The sequence below is a fragment of the Pygoscelis adeliae genome, unplaced genomic scaffold, assembly GCF_000699105.1.
Source record: "Pygoscelis adeliae isolate BGI_AS28 unplaced genomic scaffold, ASM69910v1 Scaffold181, whole genome shotgun sequence".
Taxonomy (NCBI): Eukaryota; Metazoa; Chordata; class Aves; order Sphenisciformes; family Spheniscidae; genus Pygoscelis; species Pygoscelis adeliae.
In genome coordinates this window covers 2,350,928-2,373,320 of record NW_008824360.1, presented here as the reverse complement: position 1 = coordinate 2,373,320, position 22,393 = coordinate 2,350,928, and the positions used below count along the sequence as shown (strand labels likewise).

At 39.1% G+C, this 22,393-nt stretch overlaps 1 protein-coding gene across 2 annotated transcripts in view; it reads right to left on the bottom strand.

Annotated features, from left to right (window-relative positions):
• FGGY (FGGY carbohydrate kinase domain containing) overlaps positions 1-22,393 on the bottom strand; it is a 134,116-nt gene that overhangs the window by 53,367 nt on the left and 58,356 nt on the right. For both annotated transcript variants that reach the window (XM_009319806.1, XM_009319805.1), the window contains one exon: positions 18,160-18,263. In XM_009319806.1, the coding sequence (XP_009318081.1) occupies positions 18,160-18,263 (104 nt within the window). The remainder of the gene's footprint in view (positions 1-18,159; positions 18,264-22,393) is intronic.

Here is a 22,393-nt window from a genome sequence, read left to right as displayed (position 1 = left end):
GGAAAAGCACTGTATCAGTCACCAACTTATAAATGCTCTTTACAGTTCTGGACTTTGATCATTGACAAGTCAAATACTTTCATTAACTTCTCTGCTGACTTTTAACTTTCAATCTTTCTGACTGACTGTGGATTGAGAATACTGACATTCATTCAATTCAGGGGTTTTACATTGATGCATAAAATCCTGTATTAAGAAAACTGTATAATTTTGCTTCTGCTGACAGATGGATCTTATATAGCTATTCGACCACAACTCTCTGACAAAGAATGAAAGAGATTCATAAAAAAAGGAGAGAATTCAAAGGAAACCCCAAGAATGTTTCATTTCTAGGTTTCTGGTTCAAACTTAGGTCATATTAATAGCTACTGAATGTGTGATTTAATAACAGCACTTTCTGGTGGCATATATATTAACTGGATGGAGTTGGAGCATGCAATTGTATTTTCAGTGAACTGATGCCTACTCTAAAATTGCCATCCTGGCATTATTTCTCAAGAACTAAATGGGTTTAAACCAAACTTCCCCATAACTCTGGAGGCAATTCTCTAGGTTAAGACTATGGTGAGTAGAGTCAACTTGTTAAAATGTTATTAGCAGTAATTACGTATTAAACATGCAACAGCATTCAAGCTTTAACCTGATGTAAAATATATTTAAGAAAATAAGGTCGTGGGACACAAGAAATGTACTTCAGAACACAAAGGAAATTAAAATTTATTAATATTCCAATTCCTATAGGTCATATACCACCAGTAATTTATTTGATTATATTTTAAGCTTATGTCCCCTGGCCATCATCGGTTTGCTATGTAGCTGCATAGCTTGTGGTGGCAAGTCACATAGCTCTCTTCCATGTGACAGGCTGGCATCCTGTGGGCCATCCACAGTGACAGAGTTGCTCTGCAATGATATTAAGACTGGGCCACAAAAATTTTTGCACAGAGCTAACTTTATCCCACTGGAAGCATGGAAGTTACTTGAGCGACAACAACATAGATACAGAACATGGACTTCAGGATTCTGCCTGAACACATCCGTCCACAGATGATTTTGGCAATCTGTTTACATGCAGTTGAAGAATTCTGGCTTATGTGACAAAATCATTTTCATAAATGCCTTGCTGAACATAGGCTCCATCATTTGTTGCCAAGGCTACGTCACAGGTTTACCAAACCCAGAGACCTGGAAAGTTACTAAATCTTAGAGACTCCCATTTGGTTATGAGAATGGCAACAGAATGAATCAAAGCAAAACAAAATTGTCCAACTATGTCTATCAAGGTTGTGCAAGCAAAAAAAATATTCAAAGACATCAGGCAATATTTTTGCAGTATAAGATGCTGCAAGGTAAGATTTCTGTGGAGCCAGGCAAGGTTGAAAGAGACAGACAGAAAGGCAGATATCATCCAAATCAGAAAAAATCATGGAAGAGAATCAAAGGGTTCTGGGCGCTGCCCAGAGCGTAAACTTACGACCAGAGAGTGGCCTGTAGTGGGAAAGTTGAAACAGAAACATGTATTCAGTATTATTGTTTTGCCCAAGCTGGTTTCTTTTGTGTTGGCTGTAGTAAAGACATGTTTTTATGTCACCCGGGTCCCCTCACTGCCTTCAGTACCACGCGAGGTAAGTGTAAAGGACGACTGCCTGCAGGACTGGAGCTCTGGCAAAGGCGTGTGTGCCTATTTAGCTCGCAGGGCCTGAGGTAATTGGCCCAAGGGGTCTCAGAGGAGAGTTCATGCCCAGAAAATGCAATTGAGAGGCCGAGGGAGAAGACAATGATACTGCTTATTTACACACCACAATAACATTAAAGAACACAGGTCCAGCACATCTCAGTCCAGCAGCTCAGCAAGTGCAGTAGACCCACAAGAGACATGTATGACAATATTAAAATAAACAACTTTTTGATTTTGCTGCTTATTCTGCACTTGGTAATATCACAAACTTTTATGACAAAAAGCAAACCAATCACAACCACAGTAACACCCTGAAGTAAAAATTACTGGAATTAGAAACATACAGATAGTACGCATCAAAATGCAGACTGGGATCTGAAATCTCTGACGATGAATTGGAGCTAGTATTCCAGTTCAATCCCTGCTTTAGTTATTTTCCAGACAAAACTTTCAGTACAGCCTAAAAGTAGGAGACACAGATGAATTCTTAGGGACTACTATTAGCTATTATTCCAAATAGTAACCCTTACGAGAGGGGCAGCAAAATGTGAATGACATGCATGCAGAACTATTTCTAATTTTCTAAATTTTCCATAAAACATTAACTGGTCTACAAACTACAGACCAAACAAGGTATGTGATTAATGCCCAGTAAAGAAACCACACTCGCAGGGCAAATTGATTGCCTCATCTCTGAAAATATTTCAGGTGAGTTATGCAATGGGACTATATACTGCACAACCTGGCTTTATATCTAACAAGATTTAATTAGAGGAAAACTGGACTGAGATTATTAAACATTTCCACTGTGAGATTTTTTTATTCAAGGCTAAATAAGGAAAGGTATTTGAAAATTTTTTAAATCTTATGATTTTTAATGAAATAATATGATGAATCACAATACTTTTAGTTATTCAACCTGTACTTGATATTTAAGTGTATAAAGAGAAATTCATCTGGACCTGTGCTTTCCAGCCTTGGGAGCCAAAGCCTCAACTTGCACAAACCAGCATGTTAACCATCAGCTTCCATGGAGATCTGTTGATTTATACTGTCTGAAGATCTGGGCTAACACTTGTATTTAGACACTTAAATAAATACTCTGATTATCAAAAAAGCCAAAGACTCCCATTTCCCATTGATTTCTGGCTTAGAAACTTAGAACATGAAGCCAGCTGTTTAGGTATCCAAATGTGGAATTGGGCACCTACCCTTAGGAAGTACGTTGGCCCTAGTTTTTTAGTGTCTATAATTAAGAGTGGTAGCAAATGTCCATACAGGTGAGAGACACCTCTTCAAACGAGATACTTAGATACAGAAGAAGAAGAAGGAAATCTGCTTGCTTCTGCATGTTCACGTTCTTCATTTCCTAAAAGTAGGGAACAAGAGAGTTCTTGAAGACAGCTCCTGAAGTCAGCACTTTGTCTTTAAGAACATCACACTAGCTCCTCAGGCACGCTTCAAAAACTGAGAACTGGACATGACTTTACTAGACATGCTCCTCACTCAAGGGGATGACCACATACTCAAACATTTACTGCTTTAAAAATAATCCACCAGCAGAAACTATAAGACAGTGTTTGCGGTTTCCCCCCTCACCCAGAGGATCCTAGTTATTAAAACAGTTAAACACATCAATTAAAATGTTGCTTAAAACTGACAACAACAAAAAAATCAAATTTAGCAAAAAAACCCCTGTTTTACTCAGCTACATTTTATTTTACCTTTTAAAATGCAATAGATCAGGCCCTTGCCAAGAGCAAGGAATGCAAGAGGTCACAGGCTGCACTTTCATAAGCAGCTTTTCTGGAGGTCTGCCACCAGAAGCCAGTTTGAAGTTGCATTTCTGAGAAAACCTTCTGACAATGGATGCTATGGGGCTTAACTAACTCACTGTACTCCTTAACAGGGCAACAGACCCCTCTACACAGCGGCCCGTTTTTAGACAGTGGCAAGGGCCAGCCTCTTCATCTGAGCTGACTATGGGTATTTTATGCCTTTTTTTTCCAATACGCTGCGTCAGTTTTCAGCCAATGGTATGTATGGTATTAGTATGTCTTAGGGTACAGCCACATGAATAAATTATTATGGGCAAAACTAGGAGGTCAGTTGCCTGGCAAAACCACCTCTACTCATCATCTTTCTGTGGTGTATCATGTGACAGATCCCAGGGACCTTGCACATTCCACAGGAAACCAGGGCCAGGAGCACTACTGCAGAGTTGCTGACATCGTGCAAATACACACTATAGACTACTCGGTTAATTTCTTCATCTGCCTGTACTCTTATTACTTGATCATACAACAGGATTTTAATTTTTTTTTCTTCTAATACTAATCTTATGAAGGAAGCTTGCAATGATATCAGCCTCCAAGTATTAACCAGCAAAGCCAGACAACTGAGATTTGTTTTAAAAAGAATTGTATTTTTCGCATTATGAAATTCTGCCATTTTCCTGAGGGGAAAATACAGTACCTACCTCTCCTACTGTAAACTTTTGACTTTGTCTCTTCGCACTCAAAACTCCATATTCAAAAGCAGAATATAAAAACAGGAAAAAATGAAAATTATATTGGAAGCAAAATGTTCTTCATTTTCTTTGCCTTACTATTATCTATTTAAAAATGGTGAAATGTTAATAAAATATCACTTCTCTGCCAAAAAATGTATTTTTATAAATCTCCTTTTCAGCCCAGAAAATATATTAGCAAAATGAGAGACAGAGATAGACAGAGAGAGAGAAGAAAATTTCAAGCATTATTAAGTCAAATAGGGTGAGTATACATTTCATTTTCACTATGTATTGCCTACCTCATCAGAGCCAGGAATCTCAACTGTAACAAAGTCAAGTTGTTAGGGCTGCATTAAACCTTCCTGATTAATTTTCTCCTCACGACAGAACAAAACCAGAGTGGGTGCTCCAGTTCAGAAATGATACTGAAATCCAAACAACGTGCGATACTTTAGCCATCGAACTCTCACAAGGCTACCAGCAATGTCCTTGTAGCTCCTTCCCATTCAAACAAATTTTCTCCTAGCTGTACATATGGAGTCTGTCCCTCCATGTACTTTTTGATAAAAGCATAAGAGAGAGCCTACAACCTATATTCTCATTATCTCTCTCTATGCCATAATAAAGGAGTTGTGAGGCGGATTAGAGATAACACAAACACATGATCCCCATTAAACACCCACTGTTTAAAAGCAGATGATGCACCATGGAAAACAAGTGCAAGGAAGTGTTATGAGATGCAATGCATCTCTCAGCCACTTCATCTTATCTTTACCCAAGAGCGCTGTGGCCACAGAAGCTGAGAGGGCCACATCTGAACGTGTTCTTCAAGTCCTGTTTCAACTGTTTCCTGAAATTTGCCTGCTGTTTGCAGAGGATGGGAGCTGTAATAGGACATGCATGTTCGGAAGTAACAGCACAAGCTAGAAGAGGAGCATGGCTTAATAGTATCTGTATCAGGAGCATTAAGTAATCATGCTACCATGTAGCCACTTTGTGAGACAAGCAATTAGAGAGGAGAAAAATAAAATCAGTGTTCTGGAATAGACACAAACTTCTCAACTTTCTATGAGATCCACAGAGAGCTGGCAGAAATCTGCCAGCCATCTCCTCGCAGTTGAGTGATGACTTTACTGACCCACTGTGAGCAGCAGACTCTCATATTTGCATTCATGTGGGTAATCCACCCATGAAGCACTAAAAAACTCCGAGTCATATATATGAATCAGGGTCACTAACCTCACATGTGATGGAAGAGAATGGCAGCTTGGGGTTAGGTAGCTCTACCATCTTGGAAGTTGGATCCTGAGACTCCTGTTATAAAGAGGCAAGTCCTGAACACTGTTCAGGTAAAACTGAAACCAATGAAGAGAAAATCTGAGCAATAAAATCTACCCTTCGAATTGAGCAACAAGCAAAAAGACGAAGATGGTAGAATAGTACTCCTGAGACCAATGGGCTGGGGAGGCTGCTTGTAATCCAACAGATGGTCTTCTAAAAAGATATCATAAACTAAAAGGTGTTAGGGGGGGTAGATGTACTTGTTTTCCTTGTAGAAGAATGATGCTGTTTTCTTTGCAGAAAGAAGAGTTTTATGAGGAACTGTCAGATGGTTGAGACACTGGACCCAAGAACTGAGAACCGTCCCCAGAGAAGGGCTGGAGCAAGTGGATCAAACAGCTTCTATATCAGTACAAAGTGAGGCCAGGAGGGTCTACAGAGTAGTTTCAGATTAACAGTTAGGTCATTCAGTCATATATGAGATAGGTCTCCAGGAGATCACAACGGGAGCAGAGAGAAGTCTAAGCACAGCATCTGCCTCTAGAACTGTCCCTCGGTTTGCCCTCCCCAGACACAGAAAAACAATAGTGGTGTCCTCCACAGAAGATTTGCACCCCTGTAAGTTTTTATTCCTTGGGTGTGAGGTTAACCTCCCTGTAAACCTGTGTTTATTCCATGAAGCAAACTTGGAACTAAGCCTGGGACAACTTGAGAGTTTCAGCTCTGGAAGAAGTTAAATAAGAATGAATTCATGGGTAATCATTCCAGACTCATTCAGTGTTCACCATTTCCATCTGTCTAAATCAGAGATGCAAGAACTTCAACTGTCTTATCAAGGACCCTGACCGAATGCTCAGCTTTGAAACAAAACCTTTAAGCTAGATGAATTTTGACTGTTCCAAGTGTGAATGTTCACATACATTTACTTCTGCCTTTTATCAGTATCCATTAACACTAAGCATATTTTATGTTTCAGCTTGGGAAAGTATACGACAGGCGCACAGTAGCATATCATCCTTTTCTTTATATTCCCAAAGGTCAAGGTTTCTTACATAAATTGGCAAAAAAAGACCTTTAATTTGCTAAATTGTTTTCAAGATCCAAAACAGAAAAAAAAAGCCCACATTCCTGATGGATTCAGAAGCTTTTTGCTAAGCAGTTAAGCACTAGCAGTTCTGCATTGATTTATTTTATTGTTTTATTTAGTGAAATGTCTGGATACAGATATACAGATTAACCTTTTTTTTTTTTTTTCTCATATTTACTGTGTCGCCTTCCTTGAAATGGGAACTATAAGTGTTTTGATAAATGGACTGAGAGGTTGTCTGGTTACACCATAGCTTCTACTTGTGTCCTCTGCTGAAATGCTATTATGTACCCTTCTAAAGCAGTGCTGCTCCATGACTCACAGCAGTTACTTCTGCGCCTCTCATAACAATAGCTCACTGGGGATATAGGGCCTCAAATGAGCTAGAACAATTTATACCACCCATTTATTTTTACTTCTCTTCCAATGATAGATACTTACTGTCACAAAATGCCAGTTTATGTGAAGATTACAAATCTTCCAGCACAGACAACTGCAGGCCATTTTAAATATGCACTTTATAACACTACAATTTGCTGCTATGGTAAATTAAATTCCTGAAAGCTCAACACAATATGAACTAACTCTTCTCAATGTTTAAAAAAAATAAAATCAAAAAGTCAAACCAAAGATCCATATAGCCCGCTAACCTGTTGTTAACAGTGGCCAGTAACAGATGCCTTAGGGAAGAACATAGGAACAGGGTAAACATACAATAATTCTTCCCCAGAATGTGCTCCCAGCCTCCAGAGAGTTGAGGTTCAAGCAAATTTCTGTTCTTACTTCCAACCAGCACAAGAGACCAAGTCTTCAAAAGTGACTGTCTGAGATTGCAAACAAAACATGTTTTTCCATGAACCTTAGTAATCTCTCAGTAGAAAGCTCCATTTGCGCATTAGAAAAGAAATTTACTATAATGCTGACTTGTAGATCAATGTAATTCTTTTACAAGAACACTGGAGTTTAAGTGTTTCAGAATTACTCCTTTAGCTCACAGCCCTTCAACTTCAGTTCTTGTTCCTAAAGAAACACGCCTCAGATACCACTTGCAGCACTATCTTATTTTATGAGACTAGTGAGACCTCATCCCAACCTGAAAGGTTAGGAACTGTGCACACGGAACAGCTGTGTCACAAATACTGAGGGATGCTGCACCTCACTCACCAGATACAAAAACAACTCCACCTCCAAATAATACTTAAGAAAACCCCACCAAGCCTCCCAGCCAAACTCTTTGTATAGTCCAAGGCAGGCCCAGTCCTTGTCACTGTGGCTAGAAGACAACAGCATGACATGCTGGGTCAGCACAGGAACAGAGGGTGTCTACAAGAGGTTTCTAGCACTGACCTTTTCCCAAAGAGCTAATGGCAGAATCGTCAATTGTAGGAAGATACAAGCTATACTGTCTCATACCCTTTCCTGGAGATTGTATCGTAAGGTCCTTGTCTTCTTTTGAAAAGTATTTTCACAGTTACCTCTAATATGCATGCTAAGTAGTCCAAGTCTTGATAATCCCAATCCGGTCAACTCATTGTATCGGGTGTTGACAATCCTGAAGAACTTGGGAGCTTAGTAGCTCATGTGACAGAACTTCAAGGCAAGGCTGGGAAAGAAGTCTCAGATGTGGCATTTAAACAGGAAACTCAGGGGTTTTTGCGCGTAGGTATTATTCCTAACCTTATTACTTATGGGGGAGAATTATTCTTCGAAACCTGCAGTTCTTACTGCAATCAATAGGAAATACCGAGGAAAAACAAAACCTTATCAAATGAGGTCTGGTGTATTTATCTGCTCTGGATGCCCTTCCCATGTACCTTAAGGCCTTTCTTATTTATTTATTGCATAATACAGTTCATTTTAGATATTTATTTTTCCTTTTCACCATTAGGTAAGTATTCCTTCTATATTAGTGAAGGCCACTACCAACAATAGTATCATACTTACAGGTAGAATAAATCTTCTGCAATACCCCTGAGTTACTGGAAGCAGATTTACATTATATGGGATATGCTATCACACACTATTTTAAACATATTTTTAAACATTTGAATAACTAAATGGGTAAATCCCGAGAACCTTACTTGGTGTTTATTCAGCCCCTACTTACTGAGACAAACTCCCAAGGACAGAGTAAACACTGAGAGAGGACCTCAGGCCTTCACCCACAGTTATAAACAATGAACTCAGCATAAACTGTGATTCCCAGCTGATGCTGGGAGAAAAGCAGCAGCTAATGCTTCTCCTAATTTTGCTTCCAGAATGATTATGAGAGATTTACTTTCCTCCTAATAAACCTTGCCCAATCTAAGATCTTCCCCTACCCACAGCTGGAGCAGCAACAGGAAACTTAGACGAAGAACTACTGATTCACGAGAGGCTGAATAAAATTGGAAATGGAGGAAAAAAGCCTCAGTAAAGAGGCCTACTGCCCAAATACTGATGAAGTTTGCCTGACTGGGGGAGTTGTTGCTGTTGAGAAAAGTAAAAAGATACTTAGAAATACCACTGCATCTATGTCACTTTGGACCATGGAGTCCTTAATACCCAGCACTCACATATCACATATTTCATTAGAAACCTCTCTGTCTGCATGGCTTCAGTTTCATGCTCATATTGCAAGTGGGTAAACTAAGGAAAGGCGACAATCTGACAGAATCATACAGCAAACCAGCAACACTAAACAAAATCTGGGATTTTGACCCCAAATTCCACACTAATCATTGCAAATATGGCTAATTCCAAAATTTTAAAACTAACAGAAAACTACTAAGTTGTTTTTCATACAATTACTGTATTCCCTTGAAAATTATATTTAATTGTTTCAGGGCCCAGAGACAACCTGATGACCATGGATATCCCTTACCATATCTCATTTCATTTGTATTTTAGTTACTGTTTTACAGTTCAGTTAAGTTCTTCTAAGAAAAGCACAAAAAGGAGTCCTTTTTGTTCACTCTGAGATCTAGACACACAGAATAAGCAGGCTGTTTAATAAATTCATGCCTACTCACAAAAACAATGTAAACAAGGGATCTCGAAAGGCCATTCACTATACGTAAATATGCTTGTGATTTGAGGGAAATCCCCTATCCAGCTCTCTTCAGAACAGAACACTCCAGGAAGACACTCGGGTTTGCTCAAGACTGTGGGCTTCAGGCTAATACATTCTTCTGGGTCTAGAGAGGAGCAATCAGAATTGGTTGGTTTGCAGCATTGATCAGGGTGTGGTACCTGTCAAATCTGGTATCATCACTTTGAAGAATATAGAAAAGGAAGGATAAAAATCTCCTGTTACAATGAAGGGCCGCTGCTGCTGCTGGACTTTCGTGAACAAAAATGAGAATAATGATACATAAAGAACAAATCAAAATTAAGTTGCTTTATCCTGTCCCCTACAATGGAGTGATGCTATGCTATCTGAACATCAATGAAGGAAGACAATTTTATAACTTTCCTAGCTACAGAATCCAGAATACAATCTCATTCCTACAACAGAAGAAACAAAAACCGCAAACCATATTAAAATATACAACTGTTATAGTTAGGAAATAAAGGTGCAAGGTACTAGCTTCTAGAGCTAGATCTACTAACAGGTAGCCTTCAATCCCACACTGCTTTAAGTAGAGAGGCCCAAATTAGGCAGCCCAGTACTTCCAGCAGCCAGAGCAGATAAATCTTACTAGTGTCAACATAAGAAGCTCAGTTTCTCGTGCTCACCCTTTCTAAGGCAAAATGTAGGAAAAGGAGTGAGGAACAGGAGAGGAGCCCTATGAGCAGTCAGACCTGGAGGAAGCCCAACATAAGCCTTTATATCCATTGTGCTCACATCAAAAAGAGTAAAAAATCCAAGGAAAGAAGAAAACAGATCTCTGGTTTACACATTGTTTATCAGACAGTGCAATACACTCTTGTCTGTAGTGTGCGAATGTTTTCATTTTAGAACACAGAAGAACCTTGCAATATACAAGGCAAAATTTCCAACTCAGATGTCACACACTCCCAAAGCACTGCATAGGTGCAGTTTGTAAAAGTAAAGACATAACAATTACAAACCTACTAAACTATGAAGTGTCTCAGTCTCCCACCTAATAAAACCAGAACAGTCCTTGCTCTCTTACCCCATTCATTCACTGTTGCAAAGAACCCCAAGACCACTGAAGATAAGACACTGCAGAAAGGCTTAGTATTATAAATCTGACACCATAATACATGGCTCTGTGTCACACAGGGTAGGTTGCAGTTAACCGCAGTATGGAAACCACCGCGCCTGTTGGAATTTTCAAAGCAAGCGTTTTCACTGATGTCAGTGAGACATCTCTAGAATATCAGCCTTCATATCATCTCCAAGCAGAATATTTTTCAAAGCATTTGCTCTGTCCACATCTATTCTTTGAGTCTTTAAACTCAAATGATCTGTTCACAAAAGGGAAGGAGAGTTGACTGCACAGTTTTCTGGACAAGTTACTAAGCATTATCTGGTTTACATACAATAGAGATTGTATTGCTTTCAGCTACATTCCCCTGAACAGGCTGATTACCAGCAAAGCGATGGGGCGTGAAACTTGGATGTCTCTGACAGGCATACACTAAGTAGGAATGTCCCATTCTCCCAGTCACCAAGGCATACCTGAGCTTTGAATTAATGTCAGGCCAGGAACAAAGGAATCTTGCTCATAAGAAAAACTTTTAATAACTCATTTACTGAGAAAGCCTCCCTTTCATCTCTGCCAAGCTTTAGGAAAGGCTGGGAGGCAAGCAGAAATAAACATTATACAGACTCACCACTGCTGGCTCTAAAGTAAACTCTCCAACTTCCTATTTACATTTCAGGATCTTAAGCTTTGTGGTTTACTGGTTCTGCAAGTAAGTGCTTTGGGTTTTGGAGGCTGCCTGCACATGATCTCCCACCACTACTGAAGTCTTCCTAGCTTTTATTAATATAATAAGGAGGTCAGAAAAGCAACAATCTTTTATATACCCTGCTAGCAGAAATATTTTACTTCTCGCCTTTTAAAAACAAAACAAAGCGAACAAAGCATACAATGTCAAATTAATGCCAGCAAAGGGGATATTACAGTTTTGTTTGTTTCTTTTTCAAACCAAGGATGCTAGAACATGGAACAAGACAGTCTCATTAAAAAAGGATGTGGAGGACTTCTTTGAGGGACAAGTAGAAGGCAGCGGCAATTTTATGGATATATATCCCTTCTAAGGCCGTAGGCTGAAAAGGCACGTAAATAGACTCTGTGACCTTATCCTCAGAAGGCTAAATCTGTGTACACTAAGGACGGGCAACCTGTAACAACAGCCGTGAAGTAAATGTGGTTTTCATTTCATGCAGCCCTCCCTGAATGTAAAACGTCTTCATTAGCTGGGAAGTCAGCACTGTGACCGCTGCCAAATGCAATATAGAAGCCAGCAGAACTGCACTGAATGAGAACAGAGCAAGGGAGAGGTTCCTGCGATACTAATTTATTTCTCCCATTTGAAAGACACTAGCTCTGTGACTCATGTGCAGAACAGGCCTTACAGAAGAGAAGAATATTAAAAAACCAAGAGGGCAGGCACTTATCAATTTTATAAAGCTCGCACAGATAATTTCAAAAACTTGTCTAGGCTGCCTTAGCTTCAGTAGGTTTGCTTTTGTTTTTATTTTTTTTTCCTACTGCATTCCTCCCCCTTCTCCCCACTTGCCTGACACTCCCAAACCCAGCCCCCTTCCCCTGGTCAGGGGAAGGACAAATTGCTGCCTTTGCTAAACCCTGGGTCATGGCCAGTTGGCACTCAGACACGTTGCCCTGGGCTTCTGGCCCTGTCCCCTCGGAGACTGCACGTTTCATGTCAGGGATGCATGTGCAGCAGTGACTGAAGAGTGCGAGGCTGAAGTGCTGCACGCAGTCCTCCGACTCACTCTCCAGAAACACGTTGCTTAGTGCCATCCCACTAGATTAAATATAGCTGGCAAAGCAAGTACCAGCCTATTTAGTCCCTGCAAGTTTTCCCCTCATCACAGATGATTTCAAGCAGCTGAGGAGTCCCTGTGTGGTAATTACTCAAAAGTCTGCTGCTTTAACAACGTGGCATGTTCTGAAGAGGAGACTCTCGTATCAGAGCCAAAATACACTGAATCCACTTGCTGGTCTGGCTCCCACCGAGATTACAGAGATCAGGCCATGAGAACACTTTGAGCCAGCATGTCTCTGCAGTCTCCACTCCAGGATGTACTGCAAAGGACACGTACTGTGCATGCTTTGGGGGTGGAAACGTGCTTTACACTCTATTTGTGTGAACAAAGCTGGCAGCTTGGGCGGATATTGTGGAGCAAAGAAGCTCTATTGTGTTTGCCAGTCATCACGAGAATCAAATGAACAAATTTAGAATAAGCAAATTGGGCTGAAGTTCCTTTAGCAGAAAACAGGCAAAGACTAGTCAGGCTTGGTAAAAGATACTATGGGATATTCTTCCTGAAATAACCCATACTAAACACTGGGACAACAAAATGATCTGCCCATTTTGCTGTTCGTGTAGTTGCTCAAGTTCTGTCTTTTAGATCATGTAGTAAATCTGAAAAGACAGAAGATAAATTACTTGTGCCTCTTAAATTTAAAAAATTACTAAATTGTAAGCTTCAAACCACATACACATTATCACTGGGGGAAAAAAGAATTGCATACCAAGCCAGGTGAGTCAGTTTCCAATGACAAGAGTCAGAGTAGTAACAAAAGCAGATGCAAAGGAAGATACTCCATCTAAACTTGAAAAGATTCCCTGACAATCCCAAAAAAGAAGTTCTGAGTACAGAGACCTGATAAAGAAGAAGGAATGACTGAAGCAGCACACAGACCACATCACCAAATGAAGACAGAAAAAAATATCAGAGACTCTGGATAGGAAGGAACACAAAACTTGTATATTTGGGACTCAAAATGCCAGCAAATTCGGACACACACCCCTGCCCCCCGTCTTGGTAAGCTGAAATCAAGCCAGACAATGTTCCCATTAGAAGCTGCTCTGGCTACTTCCTTCAGCTGTGAATCCAAAAAGGTGTTAGAGCAAGAATGACAAATATTTTCATAATGGAAAAACTGTTCTGGGACAAGTGCAAAGCAGAACACTGATCTCTAAGTGAGCCTAATTCACCACAAAATAGGCAGAAATGAGAGTTTATACACATTTTAGGAACAGGGTTACTTTATGTGGATTTCTCCTACTTTATTCAATATGCATAAATAGCATATATCCTGTACACATACAGGATTAGCAAGGACCCCATACTGCAGACAACAAAAGAGAAGATGGGGTGTTGCAAAAGAGGATCCCTGCTCTCTCTCACAATGGGCTTCAATATTTCTGGATCTTGCAGCGCTGTATGCATGTCCTCCTTGTCCTCCATAAAAGTCCCAGTCTGCGGGAAGAGGCACTATGCCATAGTGACTCCAATACCCTCAGCACTCTCAGTATTTCCACTCCAGAACTATCATTTATTTCTGCTTACCATTTTAAATTACTTCATATTCCCTTTACAACCTCTGACAACCAAAAACCAGTCCCAGTCTGGTCCTAGTCTGTTAGGTGCCACACAGGTTTACTCAAACCTGTACTCTTTTTGACAAAAACCTTACAGTTTGAGGAAAACCAAAGTTTTATCATGGGAATTTAGCGCCCACAAGAAGAGTGCTATGCTGATATCAGGTATGGGAAACTGCAAGATTTACTACCAGAAAGAAGCAGCAGTACTGCTTCTTGGAGCATTTGCTCCAAGAATACTAGGAAATCTCTGTGTACAAGTACCCTGTCACACTGCTTGTTCGTATCAGCGTTTTGCTGTTTGCTAAGTAGCACCTGAGAGTTACCTCAATTCTTTGTGGTTTTACACATCTGCAAAAGGGCAAGCATGCTTGTGTTCAGGACTGGGACAAGATAATACAGATATCTGTACCTGAAATCCCCCTGATCACATAAAGGTTTCAGAAGAAAACAAAGGATTTTTGAAACCTTTAAAATATCCCATAAAACGCATAAGACACTGGCAGGAAGACAGGCTTTTAGGGAAACCAATTACCTTATTCCCAGAAGTTAGGGCATGTCTGTTAGACCCATGCAAACTACTAGTTAGGAATAACATGCAAGCTCCTATTTCAAGGCCTCAAACCTGCTGCTATTTTACTGTGAAAAACTAGTCACACATTTGTGTAGTCGCCATGGCTACACAAGGAAAGTCTCCTAAAAGTTCCAAAACTAAATGTGGGTGCTGGAGCTTACAGACCCTGTCTACAAAGCATGATGACATGCAGCAGCCTACTCAGAAAAGTCAGCCGCTGAGTATCTGTCACTTGAAAGGAATACCTATGCTGCACGGACAGATCAAAGCTACGGCAAATGAATCCCAGCCCTAAACTAAGGGACAATCCTTCACAAGTAAAAGGACAGCTTATTTGCCATTCCAAATGCAAATTCTGCTGATGACTTTTGCTAGGGCAAAGGAGGCAGCAGAGAATCATGTAAAATGAATAACTGTCCAAAAATATTCAGAAAACCGTCTTGTCTTTTCTTTTACCTCATGGGTAATGGATGAGCCCTGAGGTGGCAGTGACTTTCAGCAACTACCAACTCAGACCTGGACTTGGATCAGTAACCTAATTACAACATGCTTTTTGCTTCTTTCATGAACTATTCAAGTATCTCAACACAAACACAAAATGCTTTATATGTGTCTGATTACCCCAAACTGTCAGTGGCTAATTCCAAAAGCGTATCCTCACTTAAAAATGGTAGTTCTACCACAAATTAAACTATTATAGCCATGAGTAAAATTAGGTTCCACATTTGTACTTTCCAAAATATCAAAGGCATGATTAGCAAAGTCTTTTGTTCAAGATCTCTAGAGTCCTTGAGGTAATGAAAACTGGGTCATGGAGTAGTTTCTCTTAAAGTTTAAAGTAAATGCTGTGTTCAAGCAATACCTGCTTCAGTGACTCATGGAGTATTCGGTCTAGAGAATGGAAATACTGTACCAACACACATACACCAACAGTAGTACCCGTGCCCTCACCAAAAAATGAGGAAGGGGGGGGAAAGAAAGGCATAGCAGATTAGTTTGAACAGTTTCCTGTTACAATCCCTTGAAAGAAATCCAACCGTACTTTCACCCTGCTTTCTGTTTTCTGAATTTCTCCTGACAGTTGGCTCTTTCGTTTGCCAGAACCACAACAAAGGGCGGCCTTGAGTTTCCACACAGGCCATTTTCTCCCTCTCTCGTCTCTGATCATCTCACAAAGGTATTATTGTTGCTGGCTCACTGGGGCTCAGTGCACCTGAGGCAGATCAAAGGCACTTTTTAATGCCCGCCTGACCACACAGGTCTCTCTCCCACTGCATTAAATTAAACTTGATGATTAATCTCTGTAGCCCTGAGGGTCCCTTGGTGCACACGGAGAGAGAAAATATATATTTCTATCAAAACACAAGTATAATATACTTCCATTTTATAGCCCTAATTAAAAAAAGGAACAGCTAATTTCAGCCAAATGCAGCTGCATACAGGTCTCATTAAAACACAAATACAACTGCTCTGTGTGCTCTACATTCACTTCATGCAGACTATGCAGGTAATAGATAAAAGAACAGTAAACTTAAATCCTTTAACAGATTAAATCCAAAGAAGTTTAGAATTTGCTTATTGTCTGCTGGCTAGAGATTGTTAACCTCTGAGCAGATGAGTGAAGGAAGGCAGTTAAGGAAATGATTATAAAATGCTGAGTAGTTACATTTAAATAAAAATCTACTTAAATCTAGCCAAAAACTGCACAAGCATATATTCCCGAGTTTGCATTCAAGTGATAAAAAGCCTTAAAAGGTTCTACCTTGTCTATGGTGTGCAGTCTGTGTACAACTTTGGGGTTGCTTTAATGACAGAACAGAACATTGATTAACATCAACATGGACTTTATCATGTCACTTTTGTTACATTAGCATATTTAGTGGAGCCACATCTCTCATGGTCATGGAGTATGCACACAAAAAGTGCCGTGAAAATGTTTATACTGATATGCCATACTCTAGTTTGGGAAGCAAAACAATCTATAGGTGTGAACTGGGTCTACGTTAAAACTTACCAATATACATATACTAAAAATTAATAAATAACCACACACATATCCTCCTCCAGGGCTAGTTATACTAAAAGAATAAGTTAGAGCCAGCTGGCCCATTTCCAGCTGTTCAACGTTGCCCTTAGAACTTTTGGGGAAACTGTCTGCAAGCTCCTCAGCTCATTTCGGTCCAGTATTATGTCTCTACTAACCCAACTCATTTTAACGATTTAAACTAACTCAGCTAAATGAAGCAGGTTAGGAAGAGTTCACACAAACAGCTTCTTCTGAAAGGGCTGACACCTCCATCAAAAAAAACGGAAATAATAAAAGAAGTGGCAGGCTGGAAGGGTGACTTCCTCCCCCAGAGCCGGTATTTGCAGGGTGCCTTACCTGCCCTATGATAGACAAAGAGATACCAATGTAATTTTTCAGAGACAGAGTAAGCTAAGAGTGGTGGAGTTTGAGGTTTGAAACTTTTGTTTAGGACGGAATCCAAATATATTCCAATTGGTCTACAGGATGTAAGCTTTTGTTAAATGCTCTGTTTCACAATACTGGGATTATTCGCATCTTTAAATTCAATCATGTGCTTAAATGCTTTGCTGAACTACAATCCATGTGACAAGATCACCATTTATTCATGCTCAAGATCACCACGTATTCATGCTGTTACCACGAAGACAACTTAACTTACTGTTAAGCCTGACGTTTTATTGACAGCTTCCTTCATTTTTCTCTACTGGAGCTCTCTCCATGAAGCACGTTAGTCCTCTTTAACACCTCTAGCACTCCCATTGCCATTTGCTCGTTTTGGAAAAATCCAAGTTATAATCAGTCTAAATTTAAGACCGAAATGAGTTTTAAATAAAAAATGTGCCAGAAAAGGGTACTTATCTAAATGGAATGCTTTCAGACTCATACATTTTAAAAAGGTATAAATTTCAAAAGCAGACACTAAATTTTAATTGCAATCTCAGAAAAAGCTTTTGTATTAATTCACTGAGAAAAATTAGCAAAGTGAAAATTGCTTATTGGGGTTTTTCTTTCTTTTTAGTCATGATACGTATCATAATTCTGTACATCATGGCAACTTTCAGAGGTAGAAGGATTTATATTGATTAAGTGAAGAGGTGGGGGAGAAGAGCTGTGACTGAAGACATGCACTCCTTCTCCAAAGACACTATTCTGTAACACATTAGTGACAGGCTTGTCATGGATAACTCAAGCTCAGAGTCTTTGGCTCAGATTTCAGGCTGCTCTTTAAGCTACTCCAGCATCGTGGTTTTTACTTTCCATGTCATTTTTCAGTATTGATTTCTACTACTATTAAAGTTCTTGCTTAATAGCAAATGCATGGTAATATATAATTAATATCCAAAGGCAAAGATAGAGTTACCAGAAAAAAATCACGGAAAAGCAAAAGTGTGAGAAGGACAAAGGTCATTTTTCCCTTAAAAAACATTAGTTAGTATATTCTGTACAAATTAGGACTACACATACAACCTACCCCCATGTGGCATGAAGATGTTCCACAGATCATAGCAACTCGGGATGTAATTGGCTGGTTCTCACATGGCAGGTTATATCCTTTCACATCTGCTCCAATTACTCCTATTAAAATAAAATTAAAATTCTATTTTAAAGAAGAGCAAGCCAACCCTCACAAAACAGAGTTTTTCCACCCACAAGTAATTGCCGAGTATCTCACACTACTGCCACAAATAAAAAAAGTCTACTCAGTCAATAAACAAAGTTATTTTATCAAATCAGATTAAAATGTATTTTTATTCCAGATACATGAGGACACTAGATGATTTCTTCTATGTTCACGTTTATCATCATAATTTTTAAATGTTATTTTGACTATAACCTGACCTTTATTCTCTTAGGTAGTACACTAACATGCAGAATAAAAGACTGCCTGTTGTGAAAGGCGGTACGGTCGACTGCAGATACGTTTATTTGTTCACAGTTTATCATGCATATACTGTATGATGTGTTTTGTCAGGGGACGAGTTGGAGAAAGGGGTAACTTGGCAGGAGACTGGAAGGCTGCCAGTTTTGTTGTCTTGACTGCTGCTGCTGTTCTGTCCATGTCAGACAGAATCATCTGAAGGAAGATTACTCCTTCCCTAAGAGGAACTGTGCTTGGCTTTGAGGAGCTTCTGCGTGCAGGACAGGACAGGAAGGAGGACAAACTCAGCAAGCATTCAGCCCACAGCAGAAACATACACCAGGCGACGCCAGAGAAGAGCCAGGAGCTTGCTTACAGAATGGGGCAGACCTACAGCCAAGCTTCAGCATGTATCACATCATGCTTAACTCACTTAAGGGGGGGCTAAAGTGGAAATCCTGCCCTCTCCTCCTCCTCTCCTAGGCTGAATTCTTGCATCACGTTGTGCTGCACACAGCAAAACGCAGCAGCCCAACAAGTAATATTCTTTTGTTTGTCTTTTTTTTTCTTGAGCATTACTTTTCAACTAGCAAACTGGTCACCAGACTGTGCCTTGCATCTGCATCTGCAATGCGCAGTCTGGTGACCAGTTTGCCAATCCTGCTAAAAAAAAAAACAAAACAAAAACAAACTCTCTCTCCTCACTGTAGAAGGAACATGAAAGCATTTGCTGGACATTGTGAAAGATGTCAAGTGTTACTGCTGGTTAGCATGCTACATTTCATTAACACCTTCTTGTTTAGGTCACTACTGCAAGATTCTGTTATTAAATCGGTCTGTTGGTGTTTGTCTTATCATGGTTGCCATGGTTATCGTAGTGGTATCATCATTGGAAGTTACCTAAATAATCAGAAAATTAAGGTCTAAAACTGTACAGCCTTTAAAAATCTGTCCTTATGTCCCTTTATCCTAGCTGGTTTGTAACTACGTAGTAGCACAGCTGTCATCCACAGAGTTTATTTGTAAAGAACAAAAGAAAACTGAAAGTATGGCTTCTACCTCTTATGCTTTTTTTTTCACTGCTCAAACACACACATGCATGACTTCATATTAAGAATTTTGAATAGGCTTGTCTAAAAGGCAATTTCCTGTACTAGGCAACATTGTAATAGAATTTCTTAAAGGAGTTAAAAATATTGTTCACACTTCAGAGGGAACAAATCTATTAAACTGAATTGTCAGTATATGTTGCAAATATATTTTCATAAACAATACAAAATTGAAGAGCCTCATGTTCAGATATTTTTAATCACTAAGAAAATACGCACTCTGCAAAATATGCATTCTGGGCCTTTTTAAAATCACTGGGATTTTGTCAGTGGCTTTACTAGTGTTTACAGTTGCTAGAGTCTTCCTATTTGTGATTAATTGAAGTCAGACAGCAAAAAAGTCTGGAACATTCTCCTAATAATGAAAGCTTAGATATTTTATTCACTAAAAATAATTAATTGCTGTTACAAGTCACCTTCACCTTTAACTTAGTTGGAATTTTTCATACTCTGAGGCAGACTCAAAATCTTTTGAAGATTGTCAAGAAGTCTGTATACCACACAAACTGTAGGAGAGATTTTAGAAAAGCAGGAAATGCTTAGCATGTGTATTTTTGGATCTCTTCCACAGTGACAAAGTATTTTAGATACTGTACAACAAATTATCTACTTTTGCTGAAACAGTGCTGATGTCTTTTTAAAAGGTGTAATGTAAACATTATTTTTATGAGGCCAGTCCCAAAAGACTGGCCTCCCATACTCACATTTTTATCTGCAGGCTTTTTTAAATTGGTACAGTAGGTCAAAATGTAAGACATAACTACTTGGCTCTTAGATTTTTACTTTTCCGTAATACGTATCAGATAGACTGATTCAGGAGTCATAGATAACCTCCACAGACATACATACTACATAATTCTTTATCTTCACCTTATTTTACTCAAAAGTTTGAAGCCTTTATAAACTTCAGGAACCTGTCCAGCAAAAACACATTTATATCCAGCCAAAAGCAGATCTGAACAGTGCATCAAAAGTTATTAACACCGAAAACAAGATGTCCATCATGTCATTTGGGTTTAGCCTGTAGGATACGAAAGAGCCCTTTTCATTACTCTGCTATTACAGACTATTTTTAAAACAACCAGCAGAATGTGTTCAAGGATAAGAATAATGACACCCACTGGATGTTGTTGTCCCACAAACTAATCTAATGCTTACTAATATACAAGCATATCCTTCAAACAAATTGTAAACCTCAATATTTCAATACAGATCACAGCAGAGTAAGTACTAAAACACACATCAGTACCTTTTCAAAGCAAAAGTTTTAAATCAACTACGAGTTATTTCCAATATTTTCACATTTTAATTCACTGTTTCAAATCTCTTCTCTATTTTCATTTCTTCTATGCCCCTTTTATCATTATTAAAAGATTAATATGTTTCAGTGCATTGCCATCCTTAATATCTTCTAACGAGAACACAGTTTCACCTCCTAGTTCTATTATCTGTGTTCTCCTTTTGCTTTTCTGTTTTTCCTTCAGGATTTTCAGCTCTGTATTCTACACACTGTAGGTTAAACTAGAGTTGAAAAAGATTAAGGTTCTTGTTATTAACAGCTATGGATGAAGGAGAGCTATTCAGTACTCGAGATGCAGTCACACTATTCATTCTCTTTACATACATTTGCACTCTCCAGCTCTCCTGCTGTCTCTTTTGCTATCCAAATCTTTTCCTTTTTACTGTCTTTTCTACTAGTTTCCCTACCTATTTATTACCCTTCCCAGATTCAAGAAGGATGAGTTCCATCTTAAATCTTGCTCTTTTCCCAGACTCTACTCAGTTATCGTGTGATTAGCATGCAGGTTCTCCCACTGCATTACTGACTCTTCCCTCTGTAATGCATCTCTCCCTCTCTAACAACAACCTATACATTTCTTTTCTCCTGGCAATGATTTCAGTAGTCTGCTAGTGTTTGTGGTGCCATCTGGGAAAACATATTCTGATAAACAGGACTAGCATAAGCAGACTGTCTCTATCCTCTGAAGTCTTACTCTGTTGGATGCCAGTAGCTATATATTTCTAATGTCAGAATTTCTTTACAAAAGACTATAGCAAATGAACAGTTCTCTATTCTTCTTTAAATTCTATTCATTGATTTCAGTACATGAAATTTACTGGGCAAACTTTTTGTGCTCTGAATCCAGTACTCACATAATGATGCCAATTAAACGAGGACCCTCCACTGTTATTTTTACATGCTCTGTGACAATCCAGTTTTTCAGCAAGTTCATTACTTCAGGCCAGCTTATTATTACAACCTTTTCAAGAACGCAAAACTGCTAGGGCACATAGCTTTAAACACATTTTTATGCAATTAGGATACTAATTAACACAAACAGATTTTTAAGTAAGTCACAACAGTAGCAACACAACATATCTACAACTATGACACTAAAACTCAGTCTTCCTTTTTGCACCTGGATCTCTATCTAATCCTTCTGAGCTAATAAGAAAGGCAATCTACATGATTACTTAACCTCATCAGAAACAGTTATCAGAAGCAAAGTAAATGGATTTAAACATTTAAAACTTCCAGGCCACAACTTCTAGAAGAACAAATGAGATTTAAAACACCACAAAATATTTGAAACAAACTGGTACTTTAGCAGCTAATCATATGTCATTTCGATCTTGAGAAAAATACTCTGATGAGCAATAGATTTCCATTGAACAGTACTGTTTCAATAACTGAAACTTTCTGAGGTAAGACTTTTTTCTAAACTATGAAACTAAAG